General features: G+C 38.1%; 1 protein-coding gene across 4 annotated transcripts in view; it reads right to left on the bottom strand.

Annotated features, from left to right (window-relative positions):
- SAMD8 (sterile alpha motif domain containing 8) overlaps window positions 1-14,039 on the bottom strand; it is a 46,742-nt gene extending 32,703 nt beyond the window's left edge. The window contains exon 1 of one of the 4 annotated variants that reach the window (XM_022590952.3): window positions 13,824-14,039. In XM_022590952.3, the coding sequence (XP_022446660.1) occupies window positions 13,824-13,997 (174 nt within the window). In that variant the 5' untranslated portion in view covers window positions 13,998-14,039. Of the gene's footprint in view, window positions 1-13,768 lie in introns of all 4 variants that reach the window. The other 3 variants (XM_022590950.3, XM_022590951.3, XM_022590953.3) reach the window with 3 other exon arrangements.
- Window positions 14,040-14,060: the final 21 nt, after the last annotated feature.

Here is a 14,060-nt window from a genome sequence, read left to right as displayed (position 1 = left end):
GAGCTATAAGTTTCATACAAATATACATAATGAAGAAATTAGGTAAGTAAATGTTTCAGAATACTTTCAGCTTTAACCAATAATTAATATGAATCAACTATCAGTTAAAGGGACTTCTGCTTCTGACCAAGATGCAATAAGAGAAACCAGATTTACTTTTCCACCTGAAACAGCCAAAAAATAGATTAAATATATGGGGAGAAAACCAGTTTCAAAACAGTGGGCACCAGACAACAAAGGAGATCCTTGAGAGTAGGAAACAAGGTGAGCCCTACTGCCCCAGCCATGAGTGGTACAGGATATAAACTGGGTGAGACCCAGCAGACTTGGTGAGTTGCAATGGAACTGAGAATCTAGGGAAATCAAGATGGCAGTGTACCTGGGATAGAATACTAGAGAGGAGAAAGATACACAGAGAACTTGTTATGGACTGAATGTTTATATTCCCCCCAAATTCATATGTTGAAATTCTAACCCCCAATAGGATAGTATTAGGAGGTGATTAGGTCATGAAGGCAGAAGCCTCGTGAATGGAATTAATGCCTTTATAAGAGACACCCCAAAGAGTTCTCTTCCCTTCTGTCATCTAAAGACACAACTAGAAGATGACCACCTATGAACTAGGAAGCAGGTCCTCACAGACACCAAATCTGCTGGCACTTTGATCTTGGACTCCTCAGCCTCCAGAACTGTGAGAAATAGATTTGTTGTTTAAGCCACCCAGCCTATGGTATTTTTGTTTTAACAGCCTAAGCAGACTAAGATGGAACTCCAGGGATTTGCAAAGGATCTCCCTTGAATAGGCAGCTGAATGCTGATCAGCACATGTATGTGAGGAAACCAAACAAGACTGAAAAAAGAACCACCCAGAAAGATTAGAGGCAATAACGCCCAGTATTCACACAAGACCACTAAAAGTGCCTACTATAAACAACCAGACTGGAAAAAAATGAAAAATCTCATGATTCATGGGGCACTGGGTAGAGTACACAATAAGATCTTTCCATAGTAGTAAGGAAAAATTAACCCTAAAAACAGTAGTTCTCAACTGAGGGCAATTTGCCCACCCCAAAATATTTGGCAATTTCTGGAGACATTTGTAGTTGTCACAACTAGGGGATCATCTAAAGACTAGAGGCTAGGGATGCTGTTAAACAGTCTACAATGCACAGGACAGCCCCTCACAACAAAGAATTATCTGACCCAAAGTGTTATAGTGCTGATATTGAGAAATCCTGCCCTAAACCTAAACATGTCTCTGGTCCAGCCAAACAAATCTTAAAAGCACAACCAAAAGGATCAAACTGCTTTCAAGTAATTTAACTACATCCCACAACAAAGCAGAAGAATATTAATAGGAATAAGAAAGTATTCAGCACCCAACAGGTAAAATCACAATGTCTGGCAACCAACCAAAGATTACCAGGCATGCAAAGGAGTAGAAAAATTCTATAATGTAAAATTCTATAATAGTAAAAAAATTTCTATAATGAGTAGAAAATCAATTGAAATTGACCCAGAACTGACACAGATAATAAAATTATCAGACAAGGAAATTAACATAGTTATGATAACTGTATTACATATGTTCAAAAAGTTAAATAGAGATATAGACACATAAAAAAGATCCAACTCAAACTTCTAGAGATGAAATTACAAGATATGTAATAAAAAACACACTGGATGGGATTAACAGCTGATCAGATATTGCATAAGTATAGTAAACTTGAAGACATAACAATAGGAATTATTCAAAATGAAACACAGGAAAAACAGAATTTTTAAAAATGAAGAGAATATTATTCAGCCTTTAAAAGGAATCTTGAAGACATTATGCTAAGTGAAATAAGCCAGACACAAAAGGACAAATATTGTATGATTCACTTGGTAGTCAAATTCATAGAGACAGAAAGTAGATGTTGGTTTCCAGGGACTGTGCAGTAGGAGACAAATACCCATTACTGTTTAATGGGTACAAAGTTTCCATTTGGGATAATGAAACAGTTCTGGAAATGGATGGTGGTGATGATTGCACAACAATGTAAATGTACTTAGTGCCACTAAACTGTGCACTTAAAAATGGTTAAAATATAAGTTTGTTATGTATATTTTACCATGATTAAAAAAAAAAAAAAAAGAAAATGAAAAGAATATCTGTGAGAGGTGGGACAACTTCAAACATCTTAATAGATGCATAATTGTAGTCCCCAAACAACGAGAGAGAGAGGAGAGTGCAGAAAAAAATATCTGAAGTAACAATGGCTAACATTTTTCAAAATTTGGTGCAAACTATAAACACAAATCAAAAAGCTCAATAAATTCCAAACATTAGAACCACACAAAAAACTATACCACACCAAGGCTTCCCTGGTGGTGCAGTGGTTAAAAATCCGCTTGCCAATGCAGGGGACACGGGTTCGAGCCCTGGTCCGGGAAGATCCCACATGCAGCGGAGCAACTGGGCCCGTGCGCCACAACTACTGAGCCTGTGCTCTACAGCCCACGAGCCATAACTACTGAGTCCAGGAGCCGCAACTGCTGAAGCCCACACGCCTAGAGCCCATGCTCCGCAACAAGAGAAGCCACCACAGTGAAAAGCACGTGGACCACAACAAAGAGTGGCCCCTGCTCCCACAGCTAGAGATGGCCCGCACACAGCAACAAAGACCCAACACAGCCGAAAATAAATAAAAAACAAACAAGCAAAAACAACTATACCACACCATATCATAATCAAATTACTCAAAATCAATGACAATGAGAAAATCTTAAAAGTAAAAAGAGAGGATACACACATTATACACATAGGAACAAAGATAAGAATGATAGCAGACTCCTCACTGGAAACATTGCAAGCTAGAAGACAGTGAAACAATGTCTTTAAAAGGCTGAAAGAAAAAACAATGATCAGCCTATAATTCTATGACCGGTAAAATGTCGATCAAAAACAAAGGTAAAACAAATACTTTTTCAGACACACAAAAGCTGAATAATTTCATCTCGAGCAGACCTGAGCTACCAGAAATGTGAAAAGGAAGTCCTTCAGGCAGAACAAAAATGCCATCATTTGAAAATATGAATACCAGAAATGGTAGATATATGGGTAAATATGTAAGTAAAATATGTCAACAATAGCACAAAAGTTGGGAGAAATGGTCTACTAAAATAAAACTCTTCCAGAAGAGGAGGGAATATTTCTGAATCCATTCCATGAGGCCAGTACTACCCTGATACCAAAACCAGACAAAGACATTACAAGAAAATAAAACTACAGCCTGAGAGCCCTTACAAACGTGAAAGCAAAAAATTTAAACATATCTTAGCAAATCAAATCCAACAATATTTTAAAAGGATAATACAACATCACCAAGTGATGTTTATCTCAGGAGTGCAAAGTTAGTTTAACACTTGAAAATAAAAATAATTCACCATAGGCTAAAACAGGGAAACCACACAATAACTCAAAAGACAGAAAAGCATTTGGCAAAATCCAGTATTCATTCCCAATGAAAAACTCTCAGCAAACGAGAAATAAAGAGAAACTTCATCAAGTTGATAAAGGACATATTTGAAAAACCTATGGTTAACATCATACTTAATGATGAAAGGCTAAAGGCCTTCCCCTTAATATCAGGAACAAGGCTAGACTGTCTACTCTCATCATTTTGGTAAAACACTGAGCAATCTAGCCAGTAGAATAAGGCAAGAAGAAGAAATAAAGGGCATACGATTGGAAAGGAAAGAACAAAACTGTATTTGCAGACAATATGATAATCTATGTGGAAAATTCAATGGAATCTACACATACACACAAACACAAGTTACTAGAACTAATAATTTAGTTTAGCAAGATTGCTTAATATCAACATACAAAAATCAATTGTATTTCTATATACTAGAAATAAACAATCAAAAAATTGAAATTTACAAAATAATACCATTTACAATAGCACCAAAAAATATAAAATGCCCAAGGATAAATCTGACCAAACATGGGAAAAATCTGTACACTAAAAACTATAAAACATTGCTAAGAGAAATTAAAGATCTAAATAAATAGTGACATGGGTGGGTCAAAAGACTCAAATTTTTAAGAAAATAAAAATGCTGTGAAATAAAATTCATATTTTATGTCCAGACAAGAAGAATTCAAACATAAAAATTTTTTCTCTGCCCTTTGGCCTCCTCTCTCCCCCCTACTGAGAACTGTGTATCTATATTACGCATCAACCAAACCTCCCCCCTTGGCATAAATACCTGCTCAGCCATAAAGAGCAACATTCTCCTAGCACCAGCAAGACAACTCCTTAAAAGATAACATTCCTTCTTCTTGGGACTTCCCTGGTGGCGCAGTGGTTAAGAATCCACCTTTGAACTTGGTAAATTGAATCATCCTTGTCACCTCTCTTTCTTTTATCCAACAATCAGCCTATCAAAAATATATCCAGGAAAAAAAAAAAAAAAAATATATATATATCCAGGACTTCCCTGGTGGTGCAGTAGTTAAGAATCTGCCTGCTAATGCAGGGGACACGCAGGGTTCAAGCCCTGGTCCGGGAAGATCTCACATGCCACGGAGCAACTAAGCCCGTGCGCCACAACTACTGAGCCTGCGCTCTAGAGCCCGTGAGCCACAACTACTGAGCCCATGTGCCACAACTACTGAAGCCCATGCGCCTAGAGCCCGTGCTCCACAACAAAAGAAGCCACTGCAATGAGAAGCCCACGCATTGCAATGAAGACTAGCCCCGGCTCGCCACAACTAAAGAAAGCCCGCATGCAGCAGTGAAGACCCAACACAGCCAAAAATAAATAAATGTATAAAAAAAAGAAAGGTAACATTCCTTCTTGATCTTGTAAGGGGCCACACGACTTTTAGATCTGGACTGTGTAACTGTCAATAAAACATCATTTAATGTACAGCCCTCTGTCTCAAAAAAACTTATATAACTATGCCTACACTTCTTATTGGTGGAACAGCTCTGAGAGCTTTCTGATGTGCTGTTCTTGGGTTACAGTGCTCAATTTGGCTCAGATAAAATTTTCCGTTTTTTTCTTAGATTGACTGGTTAATTTTTCATTGACATCCGTCAATTCTTCCAAAATTTGATCTATATATTTCACGGAATCCCAATCAAAATCCCAACAGACTTTTTTATAGATAAACTTATTTCAGTAGTTGATATGGAAATGCAAAGGACACAGAATAACCAAAACAACCTTGAAAAAGAATAAGATTAGATAGCTAATTACAAGACTTACTATATACAGTGTTTGTTTTCTACTGCTGTGTAACAAATTACTGTAAATTTAGTGGCCACTGGCATTTAGGGCCTCCTCCTATTCTGAAAACCAGCTTTTTCTCTGTTGTTTTTCTTTGTTGAATGCCCCTTGTACTTAGAATCTCTTTCTCCAGGAAAAGCCCAGTCCTTTGCTGGCTGATTAGGTCAGGTCCACTAAGATAATCTCCCTTTCTTAGTCAACTGTGCCATGTAACATAACATAATCAGAGTGATAATCAGACTCACAGGTCCTTCCCACTATACAAAGGTCACTGGAGGTCATTTTAGAATTCTATCATACTACCCTAATCAAGACAAAGTAGTAATGGCATAAAGATAAACAAATCAATGGAACAGAATAGAGAATCCAGAAATAGACCTACATACATATGGATATCTCATTTTCTACAGACATGCAAAGGCAATTCAGTGGAGAAAGGATAGTCTTTCCATCAAATCGTATTAGAACAAATGAATATCCATATGCAAAAAAAATTAATCCATACCTCTCACCACATATAAAAAATTAACTTGAAATGGATCACAGACCTAATGTAAAATCTAAAACTAGAAAACTTCTAAAAGAAAACACAGGAGAAAAAAAAAAAGAAAACACAGGAGAAAATCTTTCTGACCTTAGGTTAGGTAAAGATTTCTTAGATATGACAACAAAAGCAAAATCCATAAAAGAACAAGTTGATAAACTGGACTTCATTTGCCTAGGTAGGTGACTGAAGGACTTTTATAGTTTCTAGTCTACAAATTTCTGCATTGTTTGGATCTTTAAAAGTAATGCACTTCTACAATAAAAAGACAGAAAAATATATAGAAGCGATACATATTTGCTGAAGAACATTTAAAATATAATTTCAAAATTACCCCCCAGAGAACTAATGCTTGTAATTTTTTATTTATCTTTCATCCACAGAACTTTCTATAGGAAAAATTTCTATAGAGAAACCATACCATTGGAAATTCTGTATCATTTTTACTTAACATTATTGCATGAGTCCTGTCTAATGTTATCAAACTATCCTTTGAAAAGGACATTCCATTGTATGGCTATACAATAATTTGTCCATTTCCCCACTGTCAGCAACTGTTCACAATTTTATTACTATTACAAATAGTACTGCAGTGCCTTGGGTTAGATTTATAGAAGTAGAATAAAAAATCAAAAAAATCTGACATATTATTTAGACACTAACTCCTAGCTACGTCATTAAAGTTTGATCCACGTCAAAAAGCACTGTGTGCAAAGCATGGTACCTGTCCAAAATGTTAACTGGTACATAAAGGAAACATTTCAATTTGAGATAAAATTTAAAAGAAGTTTATTCTGAAATCATGAGCAATTAAGAAATTAGTTATCAAAGGTCAATATGTTATTATCAAGGCACTGAGAGAATATAGTCCACTCATGCAGAATCTTACCATCAAGAGGCATTACTCAAACTTAGTTCCAACTCATAGATAACAGATAAACTAAAGTAGCTGACTGTTCTGTACAGAGTGGAACAAAACATTTCTTATCTTTTGGATGGACTCTGGTGAGAAATTTTTGAAAACTATTTTTTTAATATTTATTTTTATTTATTTATTTATTTGGTTGCACCAGGCCTTAGTTGCAGCAGGCGGGCTCCTTAGTTATAGCATGCATGTGGGATCTAGCTCCCTGACCAGGGATCGAACCCAGGCCCCCTGCATTGGGAACGCAGAGTCCTAACCACTAGGCCACCAGGGAAGTCCCTTGAAAACTATTAAAAAATGCAATTTTCAGCACATCAACTTGTTCATTTACTAGAAATTTTATTTCTTTTCTCTCCAAATTTAATTCATACTAATTAAAGATGTCAGCAGCTTGACAGCAAAAGAGCTCAGCATATTTCCCATGATCTTATCTCCATACTTAATACAATAAAAACAGCTTATCTGGTATTTCTTAACAGTAGCATGGCTGTTCTTTAATCAATGAGCCTTTAATGCATACCAATGGAGTGATATGCATTAAATTATCTTCACGATAATATAAATAACTCATTTGCTTATTAAAACTCAGTTACCAAATTAAAACTGCAAATACTGTATATTAGGTTTAACAAACTAAGCACAATCAGCCCAGAACTGCAAAAGGAGACAATAACTATCAACAAACTTTTTCCCTATTCTGCCTCACTGAAGCTATTTGTTTTGTCCTATCCTATCTTTGTGACTGAACAGCTGCAGGACAATCTGGCCAACTACTGGAAATGATGACTTGACTACAAGGAGTATTACCATCTATGAATCACCATTGACTCAGTGCCTGTGACAAATATGATGAATTGGCACTCAGGATCCTTTCACAAATATGATGAAATGGCACTCATGATCCTTTCCGATCTCCCTCTAGTTGTCTTTTGTACTACAGAGGTTAAAAAGGTAAAAATTATTCCCCAGGATCCCTAGCAACTAGGGTTCTAAATGTGAATTAGGTTCAGCCAACTAGATGCTCTGACATGAGAGGAAGGCAGAAAGTGAAGTAGGGGCCATTTTCCTGAAGTTTTGGGTATCCACAAGAAAGACTATTGAAATATTGGTTGTATGTGAGTGTACAAGTAATTCTCCAGTTTCTAGTCACTGACTTTGTGTCAGGAAGCAGCTGAAGTTGTAGGGTAGCAGTACTGGCTTTCTAATGCCTGCATCACAGATATGATGATGTGTTCTCTGTGTGTGTGTGTGTTAAACTATACATAACTGAATATTTACTATTTTAACCATTTTTAAGTGTACAGTTTAGTGGAATTAAGTACATTTACATTGTGCAATCATCACCACCGTCCATTTTTAGAACTTTTTCATCATTCCAAATGGAAACTCCATATTCATTGAACGATAACTCCCCATTGTCTCCTCCCCTGTGCTCCTGTCAACCACCATTCTACCTTCTGTCTCTATGAATTTGACTATTCTAGATACAATAGTGGAATCCTACAATATTTGTCCTTTTGTGTCTGCCTTATTTTCCTTTGCATAATATCTTCAAGCTTCATCCATGTTGTAGCATATATCAGAACCTCCCTCCTTTTTAAGGCTAAATAATATTCCATTCTATGTATATATCACATTTTGTTTATTCATTCATCCATCAGTAGGCACTTGGGTTGCTTTTAACTCTTAGTTATTGTGAATAATGCTGCTATAAACATAGGTGTATACAAATATCTTTTCAAGTCCTGCTTTCATTTTTTAAAAAATATTTATTTATCTGGCTGCGCCTGGTCTTAGTTGTGGCATTCGGGCTCTTAGTTGCAGCATGCGGGATCTAGTTCCCTGTCCAGGGATCAAACCCGGGCCCCCTGCATTGGGAGTGCAGCGTCTTAACTGCTGGACCACCAGGGAAGTCCCTGCTTTCACTTCTTTTGCGTATATATCTAGAGGTGGAATTGCTGGGTCATTTGGTAATTCTGTTTAATTTTCTCAGAAATCACCATACCATTTTCAAAGCAGCATCATTTTACATTCCCACGAGCAACACACAAGTGTTCTAATTTTCCACATCCTTACCAACACTTGTTATTTTTTTTTTTTAAATAATTAATTATTTCTTTTTGGCTGCGATGCATCTTGGTTGCTGTGCTCACAGGCTTTCTCCAAGTTGTGGCAAGCGGGGGCTACTCTTCATTGTGGAGTGCGGGCGTCTCATTGTGGTGGCTTCTCTTGTTGCGGAACATGGGCTCTAGGTACGCAGGATTCAGTAGTTGTGGCACTCGGGCTCAGTAGTTGTGGCTCATGGGCTCTAGAGCACAGGCTCAGTAGTTGCGGCACATGGGCTTAGTTGCTCCGTGGCATGTAGGATCTTCCCAGACCAGGGCTCAAACCCATGTCCCCTGCATTGGCAGGTGGATTCTTAACCACTGTGCCACCAGGGAAGTCCCTATGCAGCTTTAAAAAAATCCCATTAAAATTTTTTAATCCTAAATTAAAATCTTTTCATTGAGCAAACAAAAAACTATTATTTTCCCTTTATAGTTATCAAAAGGTAGTTTACTTTTTCTTAGTAAGCACTGTTTCCAAGTATCTGAATCTGCTATAATTACAAAAGTTTCAAAGACCCAGAACCACTTCCTACCAGTTTTGAAACTCTAGCAGTGATCTTCTACCGTTTTACTATATCCCACTGAGCAGCAGAATTTGGGGTAGCACATTTGAAATAAATTAAATTGTTTTTTCAGTTACATTATCATTCTATTGGCTGCACTTTAGCCTTGGGACATTTTTTTTGCTGCACAGACCATGCACTATTATATACCGTTATTAAAAAAGGTTGTCATGTATACCAAAGAACACAAACCTTTTCTGACTCCAACTTGCCTTTAAACTAAGACTTCCACTATCTGGTTGTACCTAATTCTCTACCACATTCAGAACTGTCTCAGTTCAATGAATAAGAATCAGTTCAATGAATAAGAATCAGACAACACTGTGCAGGTTATATCCTCAGTTGTAGTAAAAGTTTTTACACAATGGTCAAAATTTAGTGGTAAGTTTGATGAAAAATCCTTAACCTGGCAAAATGTCAGAGCACACCAGGAAAGAAGCCAAGTGTATAAAATTCAAATTTTTATTCTAATCATTAAAATAATATTTGGGCAGGCTAGTAGTTGTGGTCTGACAGATTGACTGGTAAAAATCTTCATTCTTAAATATGCTACACCCCCAAATCAAATCAACATAATAGAAAATGAGAAACTTGCTTCAGACTTCAAACTCCATTACAATATTGTGCAAATATACTGGATTTGGCCCCAAAATTTAATGTATGGTCTGGCAATCTCTGACTTTCATACCAATGTTGTATTGATGAAACTGACATAGATTTAATTTAGTCTCAAAGTTCCACACTAAAGCCAATTTGCAGGCATTTCCAATAACTCAGTGACACAGCTTAACTTAGGAACTTTAGGAAGACCCTAAATTAGCAGAATTCATGGTTCTCACCTCCTACTAGAATTTCTTACCTGTCAAGAACTTTAAGAGAACAGAAAAAAGGGTCAAGATAATAGATATAGGGCTTCCCTGGTGGTGCAATGGTTAAGAATCTGCCTGCCAATGCAGGGGACACGGGTTAGAGCCCTGGTCCGGGAAGATCCCATATGCCGCGGAGCAACTAAGCCCGTGTGCCACAACTACTGAAGCCCGTGCACCTAGAGCCCGTGCTCCACAACAGTGCAGCCACTGCAATGAGGAGCCCTCACACCGCAACAAAGAGTAGTCCCCGTCCCCGCTCACCACAACTAGAAAAAGCCTGCGTGCAGCAACGAAGACCCAGTGCAGCCAAAAATAAAATAAATAAAAATTCCTCGCCCCCACTGCCAAATCTCAGAGCATAAAATAAATAAATAAATAAATAGATAAATAAATCTCTTGTCCTCAGCCACAATTCAAAAGCTACACTAAGCCCACAATAAATATTCAAGACAAATACAAACATAGGTCTCTGCCTCCACAACATTCTTCTAAGGTACACGTCATAAAACTCTGTTTAACAGTGAAACACCGTGCTGAAACTATTATGACCAAGTTTTCCTAGTTTCTACCATCCTAAACAAAAGCCAAGATAGACTCATATTATGTTACATTCTGCAGTGAGGTGATTTTATTACTAGTAGGGCCCAGCATTTAGTGAAGTAACAAAACATTTCAAATATGGAAGCCTGAAGTCTAGACTCAGCTAGGTTAAGATCCACTTATGATGGTGCTATGTGTATGGGAGGAGGGGGTACAGGTCTGTCACAAATCCATATCCACATATTCAAATGGCAAATTACCAGTGACAAAGGCAGCACGTAAACACTGAATTGTTCTCAAAGGATGCCTGGCCCATGCTCCTCTAATTTCTAGTTAACCTCCTGATTTCTCAAAGCCAGGAGAATCATAAGACCTAAAGTAAGAATCACTGTTACGATTAATGGCTGTGCTAGGTACATCCTACTATTAATACCATAGTATTACATCAGACCTGGAGGTAAGAATTTTGAAACAATAACTAGTTAATATGGTTATTCTTATAAGACAAAATAATAATGATGATATTCATTAGAACATCTGTGATTCAACATTTTCCCAAAAACAATGTTCAAATTTCATTTCTCAGAAAAGTCATGAAAATGTCTCTAAGTCAGCTACGGCAAAGTTCTGAAAAAGCATTGAAGATCTTAGTGATTAACAAAATAAAAATGTTTACAAGTAGTTGTGCAAAGTAAAGAGTCTTTGCAGAATGGCGATGATGCTACTGAAATCAAAAGTGATTATCTAAATATATCTGCATCTTCTGTCACAGCAGTCATAATGGCTTCTAAAGGAGTAATATAGATTTTCTTGCCTTAGAGAAACTGCTCTACCATAAAACTGATTTTATTTACAACTAAGTGGCTGTGAAAACTGTCAAGGCAAAACAAAGACAAACTATTAGGGACGCTAATGTATTAACTGTACAAATTCATGTAACAGTTTCTTTAATTTTGCAGTAACATTAAGATGTAACCTTAATAGAGAGTTCTTATATTTCGGTTCAGTTCAGCAAATTTTTACATGCCAAGACTTTTATTTAGAGCTAAGTATGAAGACATACTTAGAGGTCTCTAGAGAATCTCAATCTAGTGAGGGTAAACAAACATAAATAAACAATAGTAATACTATATATACTTCTTCAACTAAAGGATGTTTGTATTAATTTAAAGAAAAAGGAGTTAATCTTTTAACATCAGCTAAAAGCAAAGTTAAGAATTCATCTCTCCTTTGAAGAAATAATTATTAGTCTACTGAGCATTTGAAGATATGACATATAGTCAATACACATAAATTAACAGCTTACTGCAATCAGTAAATTATCATCTCATGAAGATTTAACCGTTGGATACCCATTTAGACTAGAAATACTTGATTAAAAGTTTGTTTTGAAATGCCAACAACTTTGCAAACCTATAATAGGATAAAAGGTTGTAAAAGTAAACCAACATATGAGACGTGGCTAAAGTCAACATTTCACAAAGACATGTTATAATTTAACAATTACAAAAGAAAATTAATCTATTTCAACTAAAGAGAGTATAAATACTGCAATCATTATTTTTCTGGCATAATTATGGTTTTGGTACGATGTCTTCTATAAAAGGCATCTGTGTACCCACCTATCCCAGTTCTGTTAACTGACAACTACAAGCATCCTCTATTCTTAGTCTTCTAGATAACTCTACTAAAAGTATTATTCATACAATATCTGCAAAGCGTTGGTCCTGCAAATCCGTCAAGGTACCCTCCTTCCAATTTTCAAGACACAACTCCAATTCTGGAGTTACAGGTGAGAGGAACATCTGGTAGCCTCCTGGACTGTGGTGATTTCACATACAGTTTTATGCACCTTTTTAACCCAGACACTTGTATTGACCACGTCTTTACCCTGTGGCCAATACGTGTCAACTCAAGCTACCAAAGTGAAATCAGTTGATACTGAGTATCTGTAAAATCTAAGTGTCCAAATTCTTGTTTCCAGTTTAGTTTTTTTAATTTAAAGGTAATGTATTAAATCTTTTTTTGTGAAAAAAGATTGTCTAAACTTGTCTAGTACTTAAGATAAACTTAAATGTAAGAAAAATACAAAGAAAAATAAAGAAACACATTATTACTGTTAGAAGAAAGCCAAATGATTATCTTTATTTACAGAATCACTCCTTTCACTATCTTTTCCAAACATCACTTCCTTTTCACTACTTCCCCTAGTCCTTTGGGCAAATCAGTGTTTAACATCAACCCTCCCACCCCAGATTCTTAAAAGTATTCACTGTCCACAAATGAGAAAGCCCCATGACCCAAATATATTACCCTAGTGATCGTCCATGCTTTGAAAGACACCTGTGAAAATGCCAAAGCCCTAAATTAGAGCCTCCAAGGGCTCCTTTTCTTTCTTGACCCCATTTCTCTTTTTCTGGCCTTTAAAGCCAGACGACTTGCCACCCGATAGCCCTTTCCTCTTCAAGCCTAAATCCTTCCCCTAATTACCACCACCCACTCTGGTCAGCGATCTTGTCAGTCCCACCCCGGTTCCCTCTCTCTGGCCAGGTGGTAACATCGACCTTGGTCCGGCTCCTCTGATTCCGTGCCCCCAGTGCCAAATCTCAGAGCATCTCTTCCCCCGGTCCTATATTCCCGCGGTACCCCTTCGGTCTTTTTGCCTCACTACCCGGTTTTCCAAAACCTTCAAGCCCCTGCCTCTTCGAGGCCACATCTCCCTCAGCCTCCCACTCCCTCTCGCTCTCCCCTCGACCTCTCCTTACCCCTCTGCCTCGGGCCATCGTCACGCCCCTCAGGCCCTCGGCTCAACAACCTCCATTTCCCTCAGATTCCATGCTAAAGGGGACTCTCCACGCTCCCTCAACGGTCTCCCGGGGCCCCTCCGAACCCCTGTCCGTGGTAGCCTCCGGCTCCATCCCCGACTCTCCACTCACCCTTGGCTGCAGGCGCCTCCCAAAGCCTCTCTTCCCCGCCTCAGCTCCTCCTCACCTCAGCGGTCCGAGTCGGGCTCCCCAGACCCACCTCCGAGTCGGCGTCTGAGCAGCTGTCGGAACCCGGCGTCCTCCGAGCCTCGCCGGAGTGAGACGCCTCAAGAAGCGGCGGTGGAGCCCGGGTAGGAGAGCCGAAGTGGACCCTGGGGCGGTGGCGGCTGCGCGCAGGCATTGCCCCGGCCGGCCCTCGTCTCACCCGCGCCGGCAGCCGCTCGAATTCGAACCGGAACTGCTT

This window comes from Delphinapterus leucas, chromosome 16, assembly GCF_059928025.1.
Source record: "Delphinapterus leucas isolate spDelLeu-1000000601 "Yukka" chromosome 16, BTC_Dleu_Yukka2, whole genome shotgun sequence".
NCBI lineage: Eukaryota > Metazoa > Chordata > Mammalia > Artiodactyla > Monodontidae > Delphinapterus > Delphinapterus leucas.
This window is presented reverse-complemented; position numbering and strand designations above follow the sequence as displayed.